Raw genomic sequence first — 25,598 nt, forward strand, 5'->3', positions numbered from 1 at the left:
TTTTGGAGATAAGTCACGTGCTATGTCTTGCACCTGAGCCATATCATTAACATTGTTAGACAATGATTTTCCATCCAGTCGTTCATGATTCTTTGACCCCATCACATACTGCCCATCAACAGTAGCATCAGCACATTCGGAATTTAACGTTTCTACGTTATGGAAAACGTCTGAATTTATGGCATCATCAATACCAGGCATCTCTTTCTCTTGAGCCAACAACGACTCATTCAACCTCTCTCCGTCATCACCAGAGTGAAACTCAGTCGCCGGATTTTTTTCTGACTGGTTCATGAAACCACTAGTAGGCGCTCGCAACCAATTTCCAAATGGAAGAGGGGGATGGGAACCATCCTCGACCTTTACTAGCACATACTCCTCACACTCACGAAATACATGCCTTAACCTTCCGCAGTGAAAACAGAAATCCAGCAACTTCTCATATAGCACAGGTAGCACATATTGAGGATCCGAAGAATGAAATTGTACACACAGGCCCGACTTCAATGGAGCAGAAACATCAATAGTAACACAGACACGGATATAGTGACCCACACAATCCCCGGATAATCCCACGTCTACTTTCTCCACCGTTCCAAGTCTACTCCAAAGAAGTTATGCCATCTCTTTTGACATATATAATAACGGCACATTATAAATTTGCACCTAAAAGGCCACTTTGTTAAAGCATTGTATAGTTAAATCACCATTGCCAAGTAATAGAGTGAGAACAACCAAAGCCCTATCGAAATGCCAAGGGCCTAGTAGAAGAATTCGTCGGCGGTCTTGTGCAAATGCAAACTGAAACAAGAAAATATTCTTCTCTAAAAATTTTACCTTAATTCCCTTAACGTTTTTCCAAATCGCCAGAAAATTCTTCATGAAAACCTCTTTAGGAATCACTCGCCTTGTCAAAATTTTACCAATCAAACAATTGGCTGCAATTACCTCCCCACGTTTATGGACAACATCTGAGACCAAGACCTCACTTGCTTCATCACGCAAAGTCAAAGAGCCACAAAGCTTCACTAGTTCCACCGTATCCATCATATAAAACAAGAGAGAATAAAAGACCTAAAACACTCACAAAGGGTGAAGGGGGAGAGTAAGAACTCACCACACCACTCTCACACTACTAGCTACTGACAAGTGCGATAAGTTTGATACCTTTGAATTGAGTTCATATCTAATTCAGAGTGCACAATAAAGCCTCTAATATACTCGGATGAAGTCTACTATGATATGGGCTTAGAAATCAATCACCTGCATTAAAAATAGACTGAGGAGTAATTGTAGAGACTAGAATAGCTAACATATCTCTAGTAATCTCAAATAATATAGGATACCGACTTTTATTCACCTTCCACCATATTAAAATCTTAAAGTCCGAAGTAATCTTATCCTCCTCCTTCAATTAAGTATCTAACTCTGGCCTAACTCATTTACGAACATGTTAACTTAAATGCATTAAATTTTTGGACATTCCACATGCTTATCCCAAATTCGATCTTAACATACTCTCTCTCTCTTTCTCTGTCTTGTTTTTTTCAATATTTTGTGTATAAGTTAGAATGAAGAGTACATATTCCATCGATATGAGTTGAGCAATCACCTTTACAAATTTGAGGAAAGAAATAGCCCACTAAAACCATTTTGTACCTAGGATCTAATACAACAACAACAACCATCACACCATGAATTTCATCCTAATATTTTCCAAACTTTTCTAACATACTTTTTGCTATATGTTTTTTTACCACTTTTCTAAATCAAGAATTAAGATTTTTTTTTAATTCAAATTAAATTTTTGCCACTCTATTTTCTTTTCAAATTAGTTTTATTAAGTTCTAATTACTTCAAAGAAATCTTACGTTATTAATTACAAATATTATTATATTATACTTGTATTATTACCACTATCATAATTTTTTTTTACTACTACAATTATTAGTACTACAATCATGAGATTTTTTAACAACATTTTTTCTTATAACGAGTATTCTTCCTTTTCATTTTTAAATATGTATATAATTTTCAATTTATAAAAGAAGTTCTTCAATCTTCAAGACTTAGCGAAAATAATTTTCAGAAATTTATTATGGCCAATATGGTACGATGAAAATCTAACATTATAGTAAGAACATTTTGTAATTTCATTTTGCATGTTTAATTAATTTATCTTTTTCAAATGGTCTTTTTACTCATAAATTTATTGGCATTTATTTGCAAATAAATTTATAATGTCCTACTAATTTATCCGATGCACTTAAAAATTAATCAAATTAAGATTTTCATTACAAGAATGAGAACTTTGATCACTTAAGCAGTTAGTGACAATAGTAACCTAATGTGAGGCTTGTTGAAAAGTAAAAATTGCAAAAAGAGTCGAGCCTAAAAACACTTCTGTTTAGAAATTTTTTTACAAGCTTGTGAGAAAATAACTCTTTAAAACTATTAATATCAATAAAACTATTACAAAATTAAATTAATTCACAGCTTCCAAAAGCTAAATCAAATGGTACTAATTTGAGATTTAGATTTCATGGGTCTCTACATTAAAAAAATACAAAAACCAAATGAAATTAGAAAAAAAGGCTGCAAAAAAATAACAAAAATATTCAAATTTCAAAGACATGATCTAAATTCTTAGGCAAGATCAAATATATATTGTTTTCAACAGAAAAAATGAAATCTAAATATAAAATAACACAAAACTATATTCTAATTTTAATAACATATTTTTTGCTGATTTTTTACAACAATATTCAAAATATTCAAAAAAAAAAATCTCGACTAACATATTCTATGGATGGAACTTGAGGTGTTGAAATATCTTTTTTCAGTTGAAATGACTTTAGGAAATTTCGTCATGAATTTAATATTTTGACTTTGTTCACATTTATGCTCATTTATCATTTAAGTAATTATAATTTTGCTAACAACACTTTTTTTTTCCTTTAATTGACAATCATTCTCTTTTAAATATACATACAATTTTTTTAGTTACAAAATAAGTTCTTCAATTTTTCAAGGCTTAATTAAAATAATTTTTCAATATTTATTATGACCAATACATGGGCATTATAAAAATCTAATAACACAGTAATAAGATTTATGATTATGAATTAAGCGCGTTTAATTTATTACTTTTTCAAATGATTTTTTGGCATTTGCTTCTAAATGAAATTATAAGCTACTAATTTATCCAATGCACTAAAAAATGAACCAAATCAAAATTTCCATTCATCTACACAGGTTTACAAGATTTTTTTACAAGCGTTTGGAAAATAAAACCAATACAAAACTAAATCAATTTACAGCTTCTAAAAACTAGAGTTCGCATGCTGCTATATTTCAAGGGTCCCTGCATACAAAAATAAATAAAATAATAATAAAAAAAAATAAATGATAATAAAAAACAAGGCCAGGAAAAAATAAATAATATTCAAAATTTCAAATGCATATCCTAAATTCTTGGGTAGGACCAAATAAATTTTATTTTCAACCAAAAAAAAAATCCAATGTGAACTAAACACAAAAATATATACTAATTTCTAACAATATATTTTTTTAAAGAAATTTTTAACAGCAATATTAAAACATAAAATTATTACCAGACTAGCATACTTGTTCCATGCAATTTTTACGTCAACTTTAATTTAACAATAAAGTATCTTTGGAAGATAAAGAGGAGAACACATCTACAATAAATAAGAACAAATTGATTGCATGAATAATGTAAATCATCAAATAGCATCTAACATGAACAACTTCCAAAATGAAAAGAAACTAAGCACCTAAAAATAACTGTAAAAAATTCATCAGCATTCCATGCAATTTTTATGTCAACTTTAATTTAACGAAAAAGTATTTTTGGAAGATAAAGAGGAGAACACATCTACAATAAATAAGAACAAATTGATTGCATGAATAATGTAAATCATCAAATAGCATATAATATGAACAACTTCCGAAATGAAAAGAAACTAAGCACCTAAAAATAACTGTAAAAAATTCATCAACATATAGATTTGTTCTTGTAAGTAAAATGCATTCAAAATCTAAATCGTGTTTATTTATCCATTGGCTTGTATATTTAGTGTAGTTTTCATAATTTTTATAATTTTTCGGCATACCCAAAAACAATATCTAGGTGGGGTGGGGGGACACAAATCAATATAATTTTTAGCTTTTTCTTTCATTTTTCTAGCTTGAAACAATTGAATGGAATAAAGCTGCTATAGAAATCAGTATTACAGCAGCATTCAGTTTAGGAAACAAATGAAAAAAAAAACACGGGACTTTAATTTTAAGAATTCTTCAGAAGTAAAAATATGACCAAATTACCCTAATAATGTCTGTTAATAAACTACCTTCATTATATTATTTAACAAAACACATACACAGAGGTTATACCATGTATGATTTTCAATTCTTTTGTAATTTCCTTATGCATTCATTTTCCGAAAATCTAATATAAACCAATATTACCCGCTTATTACTACTATTTTCTTTATTCTAGGTTACTACCAAAATTAAGCAAATATAAAAGAATTCGGAAAATAGCTCTTCAAAATCTAATTTCTCTTTAGCTATTTATTGTTCAAGAATAATTTACCAAAAGAAGCTTATTTGTCGTACATAAAAGGATTGTCATGCTCAGCTAACGATCCAGTTGACTAACCCAAACTCATAATTCCCATCATCACCTTTGCATAACACATAATATTAATATAGTGACTGAGAAACCACAAAATTCATGCACTGAAATCAAAACATCACAACAATTCAAGAAACTTGAAATTCATTTGTTGCTCTGAAAAAGGAGAATACATCCAGAATTAACAAGATCAAAACTTTTCAGGACTACGGATCCATGATTGCATGAACAACATATATCATGAGAATAGCATCTATTATGAAAAACTTACAAAATGCAATAGAAATTAAGCTTTGAAATGGTAGGAATAACGATATCACAACAGAGAAAAAACAACTCAAATCAATGTCTTTTTTAGCCTTTTTTTTTTAATTTTTCTAGTATAAAACACTAAAAAGAAACAAAATTACTGTAGAAATCAACATTATCCTGCATTTACTTTAGGAAACAAACGAAAAGAAGCAGAATACATGTGACCTTAATTTTATGAATTCTTCGAAAGTAAAGAAATTCAATGCTATCTAATTGGATTTCATTACTGAATTTCACAAGTTATATACACATACATACACACATACATTATCACATAAATTTATTGTCAACCTCCAGAATTCAGATGCAATTTTTTCTTTAATTTCAACTGTCTAAACATTTGGACCCTAATTTTTATATTTCTTTCAATAAAGGCATAGTTCACCTATTTCATCAAATAAAAACATGACCAAATTACCCCAAATAATATCAGTTAATAAGTAACTTTTATTATTACTTATAAAATTTAACTTTATTATATTCTTAATAGATTTTTCTTTGAATTGGCGACAGTAAACTCAAGCTTAGGCTACTCATCACTCATCAGCGTCACTTGGACTTGGATCAAACCACTTGAGAGGATGCCAAAAGCAGTGTTTGCATTAGATCGTCTGTCAATTTTCTCCCTTGCCAATCCATCTAGAATGGAACCATAAAACATGCAAGAAAAAAAAAGGGATTGAAAAATGTAATTGATAATTCAAAATATATAAAAAAAATAATTAAAGTTAATTTCTAAGCCCTAATAAGACGAGTTCAAGAAAAGGGAACTGAATTTATAAATTTTTTTATGCAAAATGCTTGAGCATAGATTTTTAATACAATTTCAAACCTTGTTCATTTACCTTGAACTGTAAGTGTTCGAAAGATGCCAACTTTTTTATTGATTGATTATGGGAGATTAACGAAAGTGAAAAGATGAGGGATCTAGGGACTGTAGTGAGAAAGACAGAAGGTAAGAACGAGATTTACAAACTTTAAGGGCAAAAACTCATGGCGGCTGCTTGTTTTTCTTTTTGTTAAGCATCTACGATGGTGCCCGGTGATATCTTTGAGTTGAGCGGGTAGGGCTTCTTAACAATGGAACAATGAGAGGCATTTATATTTTGAATCAAAATTTGGGGAAAATTAAAAAATTGTAAATGTACCCAGTACTAAAAAAAAAATCTCGTTTTATCTTGGCGGTAGTTTTACCCGCCGAAATGAAACCTAATTACTTATTGTTTCACCAAAAATATAATTTAATTAATTTAAAAAATATAGATATAAAATTTAAGCTTGTTAATATTTTTATTATTTTTAGTTGTTATATAAATCAACTTAATTTCAAAAAAATATAGATATAAATGTAAGATTGAACTAATTTTGTGATAATCGCACACTATTTAGTATACAAATCATGAACCATCTAGTGAGTGCAATATTATTCAAATAATTTGATTTAATTTGGAAATGTAATTATCATGCTTAAAGCATATAACTGTAAAAATAATTTAATATAACATTATTCAATATTAATTGCATTCAAATTGTAATTATCCATATTATGTACCATTATGAATTTGATTATTGTTTACCAAAATGATTTACTATGCCATAAAAGATTAAATAAAGTAATTAATTTGACATAATTTTGTATTAATTAATTTGCATAAGAGATTGTTTGTGAGTTTTATCTAAAAATATCAAATATTAGATGCTTTATATTTGTCTAATATACAATTATTTTTTTGGATGGTATACAGAGAACGTATTAATATTAGCCACTAATAATAACAATAACAATATTTAAGGGGTAAGTATGATGTTTGGTATGATAATTATTCGATAGTAGGATAAACATTGCAATCATTTTTGTAGGTAGAGATTTAAGTGCCTGTATGTGTATTGTGGGGTATTGGGATTGATTTCTTCCAAATATTTAGAATTGAATTGTTTTCATTATATGTTTTAGATACTTGGATTTTAATGCGATTAAAAGTTGATAAAGTTGTTTTGATAGTTTTTTAAGCAAAACATCATTACATTTATAAAGTAATATAAAAAAATAGTTTAATTGATATATAATTTATTGTAATTTATTATATTAATCTTATTAGTACATAAGTTACATTTTTTAAAGTAAAATATCATTAAATTTACAGCGTAATATTAAGAAAATAATATAATTATTATTTGTTTAAATATATTAGTCAATTAATTTTAATTAATACTATTTTTTTATTAGTATGTAAGTTAAATATATTAACTATTTTTTCCATGAATTAAAAGAAAAAGGAGTATTTTCTTTTTTCTAAGTTGAGGGGGTCTTTATAGTTTTCTAATTTTAGATTGATTATCTTGATATTTACCTAAAATGAGGGAGCTGTCTGATAGTTACCATTTAATATTTGCCTCTTTTAACCGATTAAAATGAGAGTACCGGTGGCCGGTTATTGGTTGTATTAAGAAAATAATAAAAAGAGGCGTATTTTTGGCGGATCCATAAAAAATAAGTATGGAGTATCATCAAAATACTCTTTAAATAAGATTTTATTACTTATTTGAAGGGCCACATTAATATTTAAACCTCTAAAAAATACTTTAATTAAGATTTTTTAAATAAGAATTGATTATCTCTTTTTAAATTTGATGAGTTAATTTATCTCTCTTTAATTTATATTTTATTATTTTTTATTAAAAAAATACTTTAATTGTTATTAATTTTTTTTAAAAAATTAATTATATAATTAAAATAATATTAATTTATTATTATTTAAATAATTTTTTAAATAATATCATATTTTTTTATCCTTTTATTTATAATGTAAATAAATTTATTGAATGTTTTGGAGATGCCGCTTCACAATGCGATGCTCTTAAACACTTAAACACTTACAGAATGGCTCTGCTACTTCCAGGGAAAGTCGATTTAGGGTCGGCGCGGCGGTGCTTCACAATGCGGACCAGTGTGCTGCGAATGCAATTTTGTGAATTCAAGTTCTTCGTTACTTCTTGCTTAATAGAACCGCGGCAAAAAAAATTTGTTGAAGGAAAAGTTCGGATGTTGAATAACAGCAGACGTTCCAATTCGGTTCGTACTGTAAGCCAGGGCACAATTCCTGTTTTAGCCTCGTCGAACGGCTCTGCTACTTCCACAAGGTCGGTAATTTAAGCTTTGCTTTCTGTTCTATATCTTTGTTGTAAAAAAAAAAAGTATTATTCATTTGATATTGGGAATATTTCTCCATGCAGGAAGGATTATTCATCTGTCCGTGAACCATCAACTGTCTTCGAGGAAGAAAACCCTAATGGTGACTCTACAGGTAAAAATGGTATGTGTAGCATTAGTTAAATTACTCTATGAAATTCGTTAATCAAATATAAAAGATGCAATTTTTTTTTTCCGTGGGGTTAAATGGATCGTTAGATTGTTGTCATAAGCATTTTATATTGTTTGGTCCATTGAATCGTATAAGTTGTTGCGATGTCAAACCATGTGTGTGCCTGCCGCCTCCCCCTCCGCGAAATCTTGGCTACCTCGGTTCTTATTGCTCGCTGCAGATACCCCAATTGTTGGGATAATCATGGAATCGGATTCGGATCTTCCTGTTATGAACGATGCTGCAAGGACCTTGAGTGACTTCGGCGTACCTTATGAGGTTTCCTTTTGGAACTCTTTAATACTTTTGTTATTAATATAGTTTTTTCTTCTCAAAATTAATTCTTCATCAGTGATTGTATTTGTATGTATGTGTGTATGATATATTTTTTATAATCTCAAACGAACTATGAATTCGAATGCATATAATTAAGTTTATTTTTTTTCCAGATTAAAATATTATCACCTCATCAAAATCGCAAGGGGGCGTTGTCTTATGCATTGTCGGCTAAGGAGCGAGGCATTAAGATCATTATTGTTGGTGACGGTGTTGAAGCCCATTTATCAGGCACATTATGAATTTTTCTCCATATATACTTGATTTAGCACAAATTTCTCACTAGAGTACATTTTTTTATTTTGGATGTAGCTGCTGCAAATTCTCGAGTACTTGTTATTCGTGTTCCTGTATTAAGTGAAGAATTGAGTGAAGATGATGTAATAAACTCAATTCGGGTAGGCCACTCTAATAAATTTGTTTATCTTTAAATTATTTACAATCCCTACAATCTTCAATGTTTGTGAAATTTATATCATATCCCTGAAATGCACAACTAGAATCTTGAGATTCTCAAATTTTGTTAGTATTTTGCTGCTTGTTGGCTTAAATCCAAAATGTTTGCTTATTTCAAGCATCCATCTATAATGAAACCCAAATCAAACACTTTTTCATTTAAGTTTCCTTACCAAGTAGATACACTTATGAACCTCTTTCGGACTGCGATTGTGCTTCAAAATGCGCCGGCTGCCTTCTTAGTGACAGCACACAGCTGCATCAAAGGTCTGAGTGTGCTGATTTGCAGTGCTGATTAGCTTTTTCATAAATATTTAACATGTTGCTCTTTTGCTCTTGGACCTCTTTCATTGGCTTGGAGAAGACAAGCGCTGTGCATAAACTTCTAGGATTTTTATTGAAAAAGAAAGATCATTTTTTTTTATTTTGTGAAGTTTCCAGAGTGCCCTTAACAGTCATGGTCAGCAAAGTTTGAGGTGGGAGGAAGAATGTGTGAATAAACAATATAGATCCATAGAAAGGTTGGTGTCCTCACTATGTGGTTGATAATAATGCAAGTCTGATTCAAATGCCAGACAATCCATATTAGTGTTATTTCTTTTAATATGAATCTATGTTTCAGTATAAACTAATCCTTTTTGATGAATTTTCTTTCTTTGTGTTTTTAATGTTGCACATAATTTTTGCATGCAGAATCAGAAAGTATGCGGAAGAGCAATGGTGTTTGACAATGTCTGGGAGGTTGTCTCCAATTCAATCTTGTTTCATGTAGATATTAATAATTTTAAATTTATAAGGAATTTAGTTAAATGTGTCCACCGTATAATTTTTTTTAGAATTAATTTTTAATGTAATTGGAATTGGAGAAGCCATATACTAAAGTACGAGCCCATAATTCAAGTTAATATTGAAAAAACGAAAATTACAATTTTGTGATTGTCCGGAAAGAGAGAATGCAACAAGTAATTAAACACCGCTAGCTCGAAAAGATAAAATATGACAACAACAAGCACACCATTAAATATCCACTATACTTCACAAACCCACTTGGAAAATGATGGTCCGACATGCCTCTCTCCAAAGCCTACAAGAAAAATAAATAAATAAAAAATAAATTGTCATTTTACCCAAAAAAAAAGAAAAAAAATTGTCACACTCCATCTCAAGGCACAGAAAATTCAATAATCACTTCCAGCAGTAACAATTTCAGCACCAATAATCATTTCTCAATCAGCCAAATAATTTAAAATTATCAAACAACAAGTCCAATAATCACTTCCGGCAGCAACAATTCCAGCATCAATAATCAAATCTCTTGATGCACGCACTAAATCGGTCCTCTATATACTTAATTATCTATTTATTATTTTTAGCATTATTTCTTTGACAGACTACTGCCTACAGAAAGATGCCATCATTTAAATTAAAATTATCAAACAGCCAAAAGACAATTCCAGCACCAATAATCATTTCCCAATCAGCCAAAATCTCAATCAACTAATTTTACAACTCTAAAATAATCATTCCATTACCTCAAGTGCAGAACTATCAGTGATGGCAACGGAGACCTGGCCGAGGGGAGCCGTGGTCTGGCGCTTTGTGAGTGGATGAGGATGGTCGCGTGACTGTCGGTGATGGTAACGGAGACCTCGATCGCGTGATGGCGGTGGTCCGTCGTCTGTACCGGCTGTCGTCTGTGAGAGAGTGCGTTTCGGTTTGCAGCTGTTGTACAAAAAGTAAAAGGCCTCAAAACGAAAGGAAAAATGAATCAAAACGAAGGAAAAATGCGTCGAAACGGTGCATTTTCAATTATTCTCAAAACGGTGCGTTTAATTCGGGGCGCGAGTCGGGGTTAAAGTCGGTCGAGGAACCTAAAATTTATCTGAGGGAAAAAAGGACCAACAACACAGAAACGATAACCTTACGTTGTAATGCTGTCGTTTTGAAGCATAAACGATAACCCCTAGTGTTTAAGTATCAATGCTCTTTAGTTAATCCAGTAAAGATAATTTTTGTTGCTTTCCTCTCAGGTACGTCCAACTCAAACCGAGTTAAGACTTTACGTCCAAATTCAAGATGACCTTCCAGATCAAACATTTGTTTTGTTTGGCCAAACGGCAATTTGGTAAGTTAAATAATTCAAATCATATTTCTTGATTCTGGTTATAATATGTGCTGGCTATGTATTTTGAAAATTATGCTTCACTATTGTTTTCGTGGTATATTCTACCTTTTAATTGCAAGCAAGATATACAACAATTCTTTATTATATTTTAAGTACGGGTAAAATCTCATTTAGTCCTTATATTTTGAGGTTAGTACCCGTTCAGTCCCTATATTTTTAAAAATACCACAAAACATCACTGCATTAAATTATTAGCACATTTCCTCTTACTTTGTTGCTTTTGGATTAATTTTTACAATATTACCCTCTTACAATATTTTTTTGGACACTAATAAAAAGAAAAAAATTAATTATCAATTTAATCTCAAAAAATAAAATAGAAACAAAATTAATATATGTTACTTTTTTGTAACACAATGCTAAGGAAATAATATATATATTTTTATTACTAATGTCCCAAAAAAAGGTAATTTAATATTTTTACAATAATTTTTTTTGGACACATGTAAACTTTTACAAAAATTAATATATATTAATTTTATTTTTAGGGTTAAATTGATAATTTATTAATTTTATAAAAAGAAACATTATTGTAAGAGGGTAATATTGTAAAAGCAAGTCAAAAGAAACAAAAAGTAACAGCAGGGATGTCAATAATTTAAGGGTAGGGATATTTTGAGGCATTTTTTAAAATATAGGGACTAAATAGGTACTAATCTTAAAATATAGGGATGAAACGAGCTTTTACCCTTTTAAGTACTTGCATAATTGTAGTACCAACTGTTGTCAAATTATATAAAAAGACAAACTCGTAATTAACTTTCTATAGTAATAACCCCATTTATGCTAAAATATATATATATAGATTTTAATATTCTATGGAACAAGAATACTCATTTAAAAGTTTGATAAATAATCTTTTATGTTAAAAAATTCTATTATTTTGTAGCAAATACTAGCAAATAACAGTTCCATTCTTGTGAGTTGTGATACAATAACTTACGTGATGTTTGGTTTCACTATTAGAAAAATGGACATTACTGATACTAAATTAGTGTCAGTAATTACTTTTTTTTACACTTGTTAATTGTATCAGGAATGTTCTAGTCAGAACACACTGACACTAATTTTTAGTGTCAGTGATTTTTGTGCCAGTAATTCGTATCACTATAATATCATCAAAATAATGACATGATGATGTTAGTATTCAATGATACTATTTACACATTAGTGATTTATGTGACTACAGTATTAGGAGCACACTGACTCAATAACGTCAAAAATTACTAATGTTATTTTAAATATTTAGTGTCCGTATTTAGTAATGTTATACTGCTTTTGGTTAATAGTATATTTTTATTTTAATTACATTTTTTCTTTCTGTTTTACAACCAAAAGAAAACTCAAAATATATTAAATATATCAAATCTCGCAACACGATTCACATAATAAACATCCCAACCACATCACTTCAATTCACATAATTCAATTACACCACTGTTTAGAAAAGAAAAAAATAAGTACCAAATTCAGTTTTCGACAAGCTCTAAACAACAAAATACTAAATTAAGTTTCAACAAACATTAACCAACAAAAATAGTCACAAGAATGTCACTGAATACCCATACATGACTTCATTTTTTTTTTTCCCACCGACAAGTATATAAAATCAATTAGTATACCACAAAAAATAAGTTTTAATATTTGACAGCAAAAATAATAATAAATCACTCATATATTACCTCGTGATTGTAGGCTATAATTAACTTGGCAACATATGTTGCCCATTGACCACAAAGTCATGAAAGCTCTTTCATGGTATACTCATCAATTCCCTTTAACTTTAATTTCAAAATAAGTTATTCACCAAAAATTAGATTGTAAACAACTTAATTATCATTCATTTAAATATGTCCGTGTGATAACCTAACAATATACTTTGAATTAAAATAATAATATTCCGGATCATCATATTCCATTACATGATCCTCCACAATCAAATGTTTAAACGTTGTGCTTATTCTCATCCGATTCTTGCAACAACATTTTTGAGTTTTTCAAAAAAAATTTCCTTTTTTACATGAACAAATGCCTAAGAAAACTAAAAAAAAATAAACAAGCAGATTTTTTTTCTCTGTAAATTATTCCATTACTAAAAGAGGTAACAAGGAAAAAAATCCAAAAAAATTAACATATTGAAAGTCCATTTCAATTGCATGGCACAACATAAAATTGAAGAATTGACTGTACAAAGAACTCCTACCACATATTCTTATGAAAAGGAAATGAATCCAAACCACACAACTGAAAGCATAATTCACTGGTGTATACAAACTACATGCTGATACTCATTTACCGCCAAATATTGCAGAGTTGATTACCGAAGAAGCTTCTAACATACACCGGGGCATTGAGAACTTAATCTGATTTTAATTCCAGTCCAGTCACCTTTGGGTATTTATATCTCTAATAGTCAAATGTAACAATATACCTCCAAAATAACTCTTTCAATACAAATGACTCAATATTCCACAGAAGAACACAAATTCACATAAAAAATTAGTTTTTATCTTCGTAGAACGGCCTCAAACATATATGCTAGTCATCACAAATTCTTGGAACATAACAAATGAATAAAAGTAAGTAAACTAACCAAACAAGAACCAAAAGATCAAGAGAAAGTAAAAGAATATGAACCAAAAAGGAAAACTCAATATAAGCATAAGAACAACATGGCTCTGAAAATGAGAACCTAAACTCTTTTGTCGTTAGTTGTTTCCCAAAGTGTGAAATGTTACTCACATGAATCAATTAACTGCTACTTGATGCTTAAAATTATGTTCGGATTCACACCAGTATAGCAAAATCAAAAGCTAACAAAAGAAATGCAGCAAAAAAAAAAACTCCTCTTACATTTCCCAAATAGATGTTGTTGGTTATTTCAGTCAGTTTATATAGCAAAATAAGGAATTAAAAACAGAAACAAAGTTGTAACAGAGAAGTGGCTGTTATTTTATTTTAACATCCTCTGTTTTCAAATTCTCAGTTTTATAAAAACATTATAAGGAGATCATCTTTTTCCTAGGTATAAATTTTTATGATTTTTGTCCCTGTTTTATCACTAGGAACAATATGAGATAATAAAAGGTGGCTGATTGATTTAGAATGATACAATTAGTTTGGATTCAACACAATGAAATCTTTGAACTTAGCCATCAGCTCTTCACTTGATGGTAACTTCAGCTCTTTATAGTTTCAATTTGTCTTAATTCTAAATTTTTAATTTCTAGAATCTATTACTATTATTATGGTGAAATGTGATTGTGATTTATAATATGAATTTATTTTGATTATTTCTTTCACTTCGATTTCAAAAGTTTTGAACAATCATGAGTGGTTAGAGCAATTACCCATCGACAAAGACTTTCAAAGATTTGATGAGCAAAGGCTCTATATTATTCTTTAAAACCTAAAAATCTTGGCTACTTAGTACAAGTTTGTTTTATTTAATTCCTTTCACATGATTGGCGATAGACTAGAGTTAGTAATTATCTCTAATCGATGCACTGCCATCAAGAGAGTCGTTCTGAAAGTATTTCGCACTGCTGCTCATGGCGTTTGTTTTTACCATGTCAAAAGTAACATTAAGTCAAAATTCAAGATGTCCAAACCTCTTTGAGATCAATTTGAGACATCCTTTATTAATGCAGCAAAGGCATATGGACACGAAGAATTTAAAAAGCAACTTGAAGGGTTGTGGATGTCCCACTCGGGCACAACTGATTACTTACAGAATAATGTGGGTACGTGATAATTAGGCAATGTCTGAATTTGAAGGTAGGAGGTACAATATATTTACCACCAATATTGTGGAAAGTGTAAATTCTTTCATGAGGGATCGCGAAAATTTCTTGTTACTCATCTTGTTGATCACTTTAGAAAAACATTACAGCAATGGTTTTATGATAGGAAAATTGTGGCTGAATCGATGAGCACTCGTCTAAAGACGTGGGTAGATGAGATAGTCAGCGAAAGAAGAATTTTGGCCGAAAGAATGACCGTTCATTCCGTGTCTCAGCATCAACTCCATATTTTGGGTGGTGGTATAAAGGAATAGATAGTTGACATTCATGACAGGACTTATTCATGTAGAGTATTCCAACTCGATCAGCTTGTTTGTGCGCATGCAATTGCTATTTGTCTTACTGTTTGTGTGGATTACATAAGTCTTTGCTCTAATTATTACTCTAAAGAATCATTGGTCATGGTATATGTAGAACCAGTGGAGCCGGTTGGCAACATGACAGATTGAGACATTCCAGCAGAAATCCAAGAAATGAAAGTTAACCCACCGATCGAAGCACCACCACTTGATTGTCGTCTGGAGCTCAGAATACCTTCTATCGATGAGACTGTAAACCGAAAGACTTTGAGATGCGGGCGGTGCAACGAACCAGGTCATAACCGCAAGAGATGTAAAAATTTCATTGTGCCGAATCCAAACTAATTGTATCATTCCACTAAAGTCTAATCTCTGTATTTTTGTATCTTTTGCTCTGCTTCGCAGCAGAAGGAGCCAATAAATAGCTACATAGGTCGCATGGAATGCGAAGGCCCCCTCGCTGGTTGTACGAGTGGCCATTAAAACCACAACAAGGGAACCTGTCTGATGCGAAGGCTAAGATGTTTTACGATCTTACACTTTTCAAGTTCTATTCTAGGGTTTAATCTTTTTCATTTTTGATTTTTTGATAAAATCTGAGAACAATGAGCTAATGCTTTGGAATTAATATATATAGAGATGAGGGTAGCATGGTTATGTGCAAGAAATTGATTTGGGTCCGCATGCCTGCTTCTAATGATCTCTTATTTAGGAGCTTGGTTATGACCTACATTTTTTTTCATCTTTCATTTTATTTTGTGTATGATTTAGTGCTGTTTAGTTCTTATCCTTTTATTAGGCACTGGTAATCAAGGATTTACAAAAAGGATAAGAAATTGTGATTTAATTAAACTTCTAAAGTTGTAATAAGTATGAAATTCTAGTTATTCAACCCAAGAGGGGGGTGAATTGGGTTTCTAAAAATTATTCAATTTTAAAACAAATGGTGAACCGTTTGTCGAAAACGGTTAACCGATAAATTCAAGAATGGAAGCTTGTACTAATCTTGCACCGTTTAACAGAAACAGATAAGGCTATTTCGTTTTGCAGGTTATTGGAAATAAGCAGCGAACCGGTAACGTCAAACGGTTAATCGATAAATTCCAGAATGTCATTCCTTGATAATATTTAACCGTTTAGTAAGAACGGATAGCAGAAATTTATTTTGCAGGTTGCTGGAATTTAACGGTGAAAGGGTAGTGACAAACGGTCAACCCTTTATTTGAAATTTGGCTCAACGGCAACTTTCACTAGTCCAAACGGTTAACTGTTAATGGTTAACGGCAATCCTTTTACGGGCAGACAATCAGTAACAACTATTTTTTTAGCTCAAACTATAAATAAGCTCATTCAAACTCAAACAAAGACTGATCACAACACTATCATTAAGCTTATAATCAAGAAGACAACCTTCATAGAGCTTTAAACATATTTTTGCTTCATTTATTCACATATTGGGCTTTGATTTGTAATCTTAAGTATTGTGTGAGTGAAGAAAAAATTTATAACAAAAAGTGATTATAAGTGTTGGGATACACTTGGGTTAAGAGATTGGAGATAATCTCTTGTTGTAAAGGTTTATTGACATCTTGGAAGTCAATTGTAAGCATTTGAGCCTATAAAAATGTGAATAGTTTAATTTTTGTCTACTGGACTAAATGTAACTGAATTGAGTAATTTCAATTCGGTTCCCCTGGCCAACAGAGAATGTACAAAATGCCACAAAACACCAGAACAACATTTGTGCTATGAAAGAAGGAAGAATAAGATTTTTATCTTATTACTTAAATATAAAAAATGACTATTGTACAAAATGATGATAAAATAACCACCGGAATTAAGTAGTTTTGATGGATAAAAAATTTTGAAAAAACAACCAAATTTTGTTAAATATATATATATTTTTTTGGTGAAAAAATATTATAGTTATGAAAAAGTTGATTGTATTGTGAAAAAACACTATAATTATGAAATAAAAACTAATAGTGTGTGGAAAATAAAACTTTTAATTATAATTTTGACAAAGATAGTAAATATATTATAATTATTTTCATCATACAAAATATGAAATTAAATTAATTTAGCTTCCAGAAAAAAATATTTAACAAACACTTTATTACTGTATTAACTACCTCACAATACTAAATAGGGTCTTAAATACCTTTCATCTTTTGTTAGAGTCAAATATTACACCTTTTATCTTTTAGGATTAAATATGATTGATGTATTGTATTGTAGTATTAAAGAGCAAAATATGATTTTTCATACGTTAAAGAAAACTAACAGTAATAGTTGTTAGAAGAGTAATGATAGATATTTGAAATTGTTTATCCTAAATTTCATCCTAAATGATGTATCATTTATTGAGTGGTTGGTAATTATTTACAAGATTTAAGTAAATTAATTATATTATTTCACCAACTAATTCATGAATGCCACATCATTTAAGATAATATTTTGATAAAAAAAAAAAAGTTTAGGATGTAGCACTACTCTTGTCAGAATTAGTTTAGTTAAGAGTGGGGTTGGGATAATTAATTTTGAAACATATAAGGGTCCGTAATATTTCCTAGAAGAGTAATGATAGATATACGAAAGTTTTTAACCTAAATTTAATTCTAAATAATGAATCATTTATTGAGTGATTGATAATTCTTTATAAGATTTACGTGAATTAATTATATTATTTTATCAATTAATTGATGAATGTCATATCGTTTAGGATAATAGTTTTATATAAAAAATTTAGGATGTAGTACTACTATTGTCAGAATTAGTTTACTGAAGAGTGGGGTTAAGATTATTTAAAACATACAAGGGTAAATTAGTGAAAACTAAATAAAATTGACCAATTGGTTGAGTGTTTGGAATACTTTAGTGAAGGGGTGTGAAGTAGGGTGGACAAAAAAGACTGGACAGCCCTAGGTCCGTGGGCTTTTGTCCAACCCTCCATATGAGAGCCTAGACATGGATTAAAAATTTTAAAACCTACTGTTAAAAACCCACTATGAATGGGTCAGATTAAGGGCTTATGGAAAAAAAAACTTAGACTCTTTATAATTTATAAATTAAAAAAAATGAAATCAAATAAAAAAAAAGAAAACAGCCAAATTCAAGTGATTGAATATATGTTTATTATATTGTATTGCTAGTATTTTGTGTATTAGACTATTAATTTATTATGTATTAAATAATCATCTTTAATTTTAGTTTTTTGACTTTTAACTTCATTAAAATTTATTTCAAAAATTAACGGAAGCCCAATTTAGGTCCAGCCTAGGCCCAATCCGCTTATATTTGGACGGACTTTTGGGCCCTGGTGGGGCCTGTTACCAATAACATGAGAGGTATATTTTAACGGAGGGTAACTTGGTAATCGCACATCAGGAACCCAGCATAGATAAACCCTATATAAACCATCATCGTGGTCGTGCGGCTAGGCGCGGACAATTCCGTCTCGTCTCGGTAGATATTTGAAGGGGAGGGGAAAAAAAAAACCCTCCGTGAAAAGAGAGCCAAAAGGCAATTCAATGGCCTCGTCTTTGACGTTCACGCTGCCTGTCTCGCGTATTTCTCACTCCTTCTTGGGTAACCAATCGAAGCTTATAAGCATAATTGCATCTGATGAACTCATGTAATTGCATGAATTCATCAAATCTGAGGTACCACTGTCTAGGGGACTGTTTGATCCCATAAAGAGACTTCTTCAGCTAACACACATGATCTACTTTGTCAGGGAATACATACATTAAAAAAAAGAATCATTAAAGTTTTTACGCATAAAAATGAAAAATAGAAGTTTACTTTACAAGTTTATAATTCACATACAAATTTCTATCTGTAAAATGAAAACCAATGTCAAAATAATAACATACAGTATCAATTGGAATAGAACATGCCATGCCACAAAATGGATCACTTCTAGAGATAATAGATGTATTTGCTCTAATCAAACTTCATGAACAATCAAAATCATACTTGCAGGGTGGCTGATTATATAGACTTTCTCACATAGTTATTGGTCTTCTTCGTGTTTTGGTGCATTAATATGCTAGTAGTGCTACACATTCTAAATTTTTTTATCTAGAAAAACTACTTCAAATGATATAACATTTATCAATTTGTTGGTGAGACAAAATAGTCAATTCACTTAAATCTTATAAAAAATTATCAACCATTCAATAAACGACATATTATTTTACAATGAAATTTGAGATAAAAAATTAGAGATATCTATTATTAGTCTTAATATGCAACATTGCCAAAGTCCTTGTCTTGGTCATAACTAACAAGTTAATTTTGCATATAAAGTTGATTGGTCAAAATAGTGACTCTATAAAAATAATTTGTTGTTTGAAGTATTTTGTAGAATAAAAAAAAAATTATTGTTTGAAGTATTTTGTAGAATAAATAACCCCATTAAAAAAAGAATACAAATTTGTGGTTTATTACAAGTTTACAACACAAGTTCACTTTTGGTGCTCAAGTCTATTTACAACCAGATGTCCACTATAAATACACTATTGAAAGATAAAAAGAAACTTTTTATTTAAAATACAATGGAACTATACATAATTAAAATTCATATCAAAATTATTACAATAATCATATCAATATCAAACTTCAATATATGATCATAATTTTCATTAATTATTTTCACAGTGAACGATAATGTTATGAAAAAAAGTGCAGTACAATATTGTTTCTATTATGTTTCAGTTCAACCATCCTAATTTATAAATAAAATTTATTTCTAAAGGATACTGTAGGACTATTACAAGTATAAAACATTTCTTTGACTCTGCCTCATCAAGTTCGACTTCAAGAATAATGGGTATTTCTTCCAATTGAGTACCACGCAAAATCTTTACAATTACCTGATATAATAACAATTCAAAGAATTTTGCAAAGACAACTAGGACAAAATAATTGGAGAAAGAGAGTAATGCATCATCGCGAGATACCTCATCTCCAAGTTTACATTAATCAAGAATTTTGTGCAAACCGTTGGCATTGGAGACATCTTCTCCATTCATAGCCTTTATGATGTCGCCCAAAATGAGTTTGCCATCAGCTCTAAGTTTGGTTGATCTCAGACCCTAAAGATAAACATCGATCAACTTTACTGAGTGAAAGCACAAAAGAGAAAAGAAAAACATATAAAAAGATAAAGGAAAAAAATTAAATATATTGCTTTGCTCGCAGAACTCTGTTCAGCTGCAATGAAGACCACGCTAGAGATGGCAAAACCCCGGGTCGGGTCCGGGTATTGCCATGACCAAACCCTGCCCGGATGCAACCGGTCCGGGTCCGGGTCCGGGTCCGGGCCGAGTTTTAATCCGGATACCCGGATTTTATATTTTTTAATATTTTATGTGTATATATTTTTTATTTTTTGATAATTTTATAAGTTTTAAATTTATTTCAATAAAATTTGACATGAAAATATAAACTTTAAGTGTTTAAAACTTTATATATGTATAATAAATAAGTCAAATAAATATAAAATATTTAAAATAATATATATTTAATAATTTTTTTTAATAAAATCCGGGTTCCGGGTTTATCAAGTGATGCCCAAGACCGACCCGGCTTCATACCCGGGCCGGGTATTACCCGGCCCGCAACACCCGGGTACGGTCCGGGTCCGGACCGGGCGGGTATTTTTGCCACCTCTAGACCACGCCTCTACTTATACCCATAAGTTTCTCCAACAATTGATTATGTGGATACTTAATCCCCAAATAAGGTCTTATGATCTTACCAAACTTCACTATCTGGTTAATAACGCCACTTACCTACATACATTAAAAAAAAAGAATCATTAAATTTTTTACACATTAAAATGAAAAATAGAAGTTTACTTCACAAGTTTATAATTCGTATACAAATTTCTATTTGTAAAATGAAAACTAATGTCAAAATAATAACATACAGTATCAATTGGAATAGAACATGCCATGCCACAGAATGCACCACTTCTAAAGATAATAGATGTATTTGTTCCAGTCAAATTTCATGAACAATCAAAATCATATTTGCAGGGTGGCTGATTACATGGACTTTCTCACATAAACGCCACTTACCTACATACATTAAAAAAAAAGAATCATTAAATTTTTTACACATTAAAATGAAAAATAGAAGTTTACTTCACAAGTTTATAATTCGTATACAAATTTCTATTTGTAAAATGAAAACTAATGTCAAAATAATAACATACAGTATCAATTGGAATAGAACATGCCATGCCACAGAATGCACCACTTCTAAAGATAATAGATGTATTTGTTCCAGTCAAATTTCATGAACAATCAAAATCATATTTGCAGGGTGGCTGATTACATGGACTTTCTCACATAAACGCCACTTACCTACATACATTAAAAAAAAAGAATCATTAAATTTTTTACACATTAAAATGAAAAATAGAAGTTTACTTCACAAGTTTATAATTCGTATACAAATTTCTATTTGTAAAATGAAAACTAATGTCAAAATAATAACATACAGTATCAATTGGAATAGAACATGCCATGCCACAGAATGCACCACTTCTAAAGATAATAGATGTATTTGTTCCAGTCAAATTTCATGAACAATCAAAATCATATTTGCAGGGTGGCTGATTACATGGACTTTCTCACATAGTTTTTGGTCTTCTTTGTGTTTTGATGCATTAATATGCTAGTAGTGCTACACATTCTAGAAATTAAAAAAATAAAATAGTTGTCTTCTTCATTATTAAATAGTAGTGCTACATATTTTTCCTAGAAATTAAAAAACTTTTAACAAGGAACCTAACAAGAAGAGATTGAATAGTTGTCTTCTTCATTATTAACGTTGGTATGTCTAATATCACTTTGGCATCCTATCAAAATCCAGAACCATTTATCAAAAGTTTAAGCAAAACATAAATAAATAAATAAAAGACATAGAATTTAATATTGGGAGAAAGTGAATAATGGAACACTAGATATTTTTTTCTCGAACTTTACATTGATTTAGAATTTTGTATAAATTGCTAATATTTTTCGATTCACATATTTAATAACCTCGCAAAAAAATTTGAATCTGTCATAAGCTTTATAAAAATCTATACAACAGTGCTTACTTGTCTGACCTCAAGTCACTCTGTCATAAGCTTTATAAAAATCTATACAACAACGCTTACTTGTCCGAGCTCAAGTCACTCATCCGCTACCCTAAACAATCTTTTTCAAACTAGTTTTCCACTAAATTTAAGTATAGTTTTGCACTATTCATATATAATGCTTGGCTTACACACTATTTCTCACAACTGGACCAATTATCTCATTAGTTTAGTTCTTGAGAACCCATCAAGCCATACAAGATCACAACATAAGAATCATATTGTAGCAAGCCAACGCACAAAGACTTGTGTGGACCTCACTCTTCAACTAACTCTTGAACTAACACTTGATAGATTAGAAGATCGCTGATATCAAACAAAAGTGGGGCATAATTCCATACTCAAGAGATTAAGAGTGTACCAACCAATTAATGATAAAACATGGTTAGATTGAGCTAACACTTTTTCTTAACAATTTTTATTCTTTCCTTCACTCTACAAATTGCTTACATTTGTTTTCTTTAGCTGTGGCTTAGTGGTACCCGATGTGAGTGGGATTTAAACATGAGAATTATTATTTTCGCTCAAAAGATTTTACTAATTAAATTAATTGGAACCCACAAACTATATTTACTATTTACATTTGTCATGTTGGCATTTGATGAAGCCATTTTGAATTCATTCTACATCCATGTAAAGTCAGAATTCGGTGCAAATAAATAAAATTGAAGACAACTATGAATTAGATAGAAACTCGTGAAGCAACTTACATTCTCTAAACTTTCCAACTCTAAGGCTTAATTTGGCATAACTTTTTAAATAGAGCTTATTTAAGTAAAACTTTTATTAATAAAACTTTTACAAATAAAGTTTTTACCAAAATATTTTGGTGTTTGGTTGTCAATGAGATTTTTTATTAAAATTTTATAAAGTTACTTTAATAGGCAAGTTTTTTAAAGTTATGTTATAAAAAATAAAATAAAATAAAATAATCAAATAAATAGATAATATTTTAAATATTTTAATATTTTAAAAAAAACTTTTCAACCTCTACTCTCAAAGCCCAAAATTTGACATTTTTAAACTTCAAAAGCTCTAAAAAAAAAAAAAAAACTAAACAACAACAAAAATTACAATAACAATTTATAATATTAAATAAGTACTTATAATCATTAGATAAGCATGCCAAACAAACACTAAAGCAATTGAAAATCGTTTAACTTTATTTCCTCATTAAACTAATATTATCCTTTGTTTGGATTGAAATTGTAATGCATTAAGGGGGTATGCTAATAGTTGTGTTTAGCTAATGTGACTGTTGCTGCATTAGTTTTTTTTAATAATAATAAATAAATATAATTTTAAATATAATATAATATTAATTTTTATTTTATTTTATTTTTACATTATAATCATTAATATAAATTAATAAATGGATAAATTACTATTTAACAATTTAATATAACTAATAATAAGTACTCACATAATAATTTAATACAACTAATAACATATATTTAAATATGAATAAATTTTAATAATATTAATTTCAAATTAATAGTAATATAAATAACAATATAAAGTATTGTTGCATATACTATAGAATTTGTACTTGAATTATTTAGCACAATTTATTTTGTCAGTGGATATGTTGTAACTACCATATCACTTTATTATTTTCTAATTATCTTGTGGTATGTGTATACTTTTATTCTATCATCCTAAAATGACTTTTGAACTAATCTTGTAGGTTTTCACTATTTATTTATGTTGTTATATTATTTAAAGATTATTTGATTAAATTATTTGTTTCGATCTTTATTTCACAAGTTTTATATTTGGAAAATAAATGAAAAATAAATGTTATGCTGCAGAAAATATAAGGCCATGAGCTTCGATTATGATTTTTTAATATTTATACTAAAAAATGATAAATTTCTAAAATTTAAGATTTTTATATTTAGTACTTTTCTATGTACTAATAAGCATTATTTTCTAAATATATGATTTAAATTAATCACGAAAAAATAAATATAGTATAATGTAGCACCAAATGCTGTACAACATTATTATAATATAGTTTTGATGTAAAATAGTATAATACAACACATATGTATAAAAAAAATAAAATATAGTATAATACAATATAGTATACCAAACTCCTCTTATATTAAAAACAAGAGACGCATGATGGATAACGGATTGGGTTGCTATTGTTTGAGTAATAAAAAAAAAACTAATTTAAGTTCTAAGTGAATCATTATTAGGGATGGCAATGGGGCACCGCCCGCAGTGGGTTTGCCATTACCAAATCCAAACCCGCACAAAATTTAAATTACCAAACCCACCCGCAACCCGCAGCGGGTTTTAATTTTTTTAAAAAAACCCACCCGCAGTGGGTTTTAACAATTACCAAACCCGCAATGGTATCCGGCGGATTTTTTGCGGGTTTCCGTATTTAAAATCACAAATATTTAATATATAAATTTATAATAATAACCTCAAGTTCCATATAACATATTCAATTTTATATTTAAACAATGTAAATGAAAAATTAAAATTTCCACATCAATTCAACACAAATTCTCAAATTTAAGTATAAATTATACAAATCTATTTAAAAAACACAAACTAATATCTAAAAATAATAATTACATTTCATATTATCATTTAAAACAAGATCAAAGAGAATATATTTATTTTATTTACCACCATAAGCACCCATCTAACACAATGCCTAAAATAATAATTAAGATTAATATTTTCAAATACTAATTCGAAGGGAAATGCCTTTAGTTTTCTTTAGGTTATGACTTTAGAATAAGAGATGAGCCATATACACACATACACAACTTTGAGCCTTTTGCTATTTGATAATTTGATTAATTACATTATTTTCTTTATATATTTTTATATTTAAATTAAATTAAAAATATTTAAAAAAAATTATTGCGGGTTTGGTGGATATCCATGCGGGTATCCACCGGGTATAAGGTTAATACCAAACCCACCCGCATCCATATGCGGGTTTTAATTTATAATACTAAACCCGCCCGCAACGAATAAAATTACCCGCAACGGGCGGGTTTTGGCGG

At 29.6% G+C, this 25,598-nt stretch overlaps 1 protein-coding gene, 2 long non-coding RNA genes and 1 other non-coding gene across 7 annotated transcripts in view; 3 read left to right on the forward strand and 1 right to left on the reverse strand.

The window, feature by feature from the left end:
* The first annotated feature begins 7,838 nt into the window (after window positions 1–7,838).
* LOC102621011 (uncharacterized) overlaps window positions 7,839–25,598 on the forward strand; it is a 38,548-nt gene continuing 20,788 nt past the window's right edge. The window contains exons 1-4 of one of the 4 annotated variants that reach the window (XM_052436720.1): window positions 7,839–8,113; window positions 8,207–8,286; window positions 8,516–8,613; window positions 8,784–8,901. In XM_052436720.1, coding sequence (XP_052292680.1) covers window positions 7,854–8,113; window positions 8,207–8,286; window positions 8,516–8,613; window positions 8,784–8,901 — 556 coding nt within the window. In that variant the 5' untranslated portion in view covers window positions 7,839–7,853. The remainder of the gene's footprint in view (window positions 8,114–8,206; window positions 8,287–8,515; window positions 8,614–8,783; window positions 8,902–25,598) is intronic. The other 3 variants (XM_052436722.1, XM_052436719.1, XM_052436721.1) reach the window with 3 other exon arrangements.
* LOC127901003 (uncharacterized) lies at window positions 8,909–9,947 on the forward strand. The gene is made up of 3 exons (XR_008052982.1): window positions 8,909–9,068; window positions 9,561–9,647; window positions 9,820–9,947. It is a non-coding gene; the product is annotated as an uncharacterized LOC127901003 (long non-coding RNA).
* On the reverse strand, window positions 10,013–11,445 carry LOC112498283 (uncharacterized). Its single transcript, XR_003065502.2, has 2 exons — window positions 10,659–11,445; window positions 10,013–10,210 (listed from the first exon to the last, which is right to left on the reverse strand). It is a non-coding gene; the product is annotated as an uncharacterized LOC112498283 (long non-coding RNA).
* On the forward strand, window positions 16,051–16,148 carry LOC112498443 (small nucleolar RNA snoR100). The gene has a single exon (XR_003065759.1). It is a non-coding gene; the product is annotated as a small nucleolar RNA snoR100 (small nucleolar RNA).

Source organism: Citrus sinensis, chromosome 3 (genome assembly GCF_022201045.2).
Source record: "Citrus sinensis cultivar Valencia sweet orange chromosome 3, DVS_A1.0, whole genome shotgun sequence".
Classification (NCBI taxonomy): domain Eukaryota; kingdom Viridiplantae; phylum Streptophyta; class Magnoliopsida; order Sapindales; family Rutaceae; genus Citrus; species Citrus sinensis.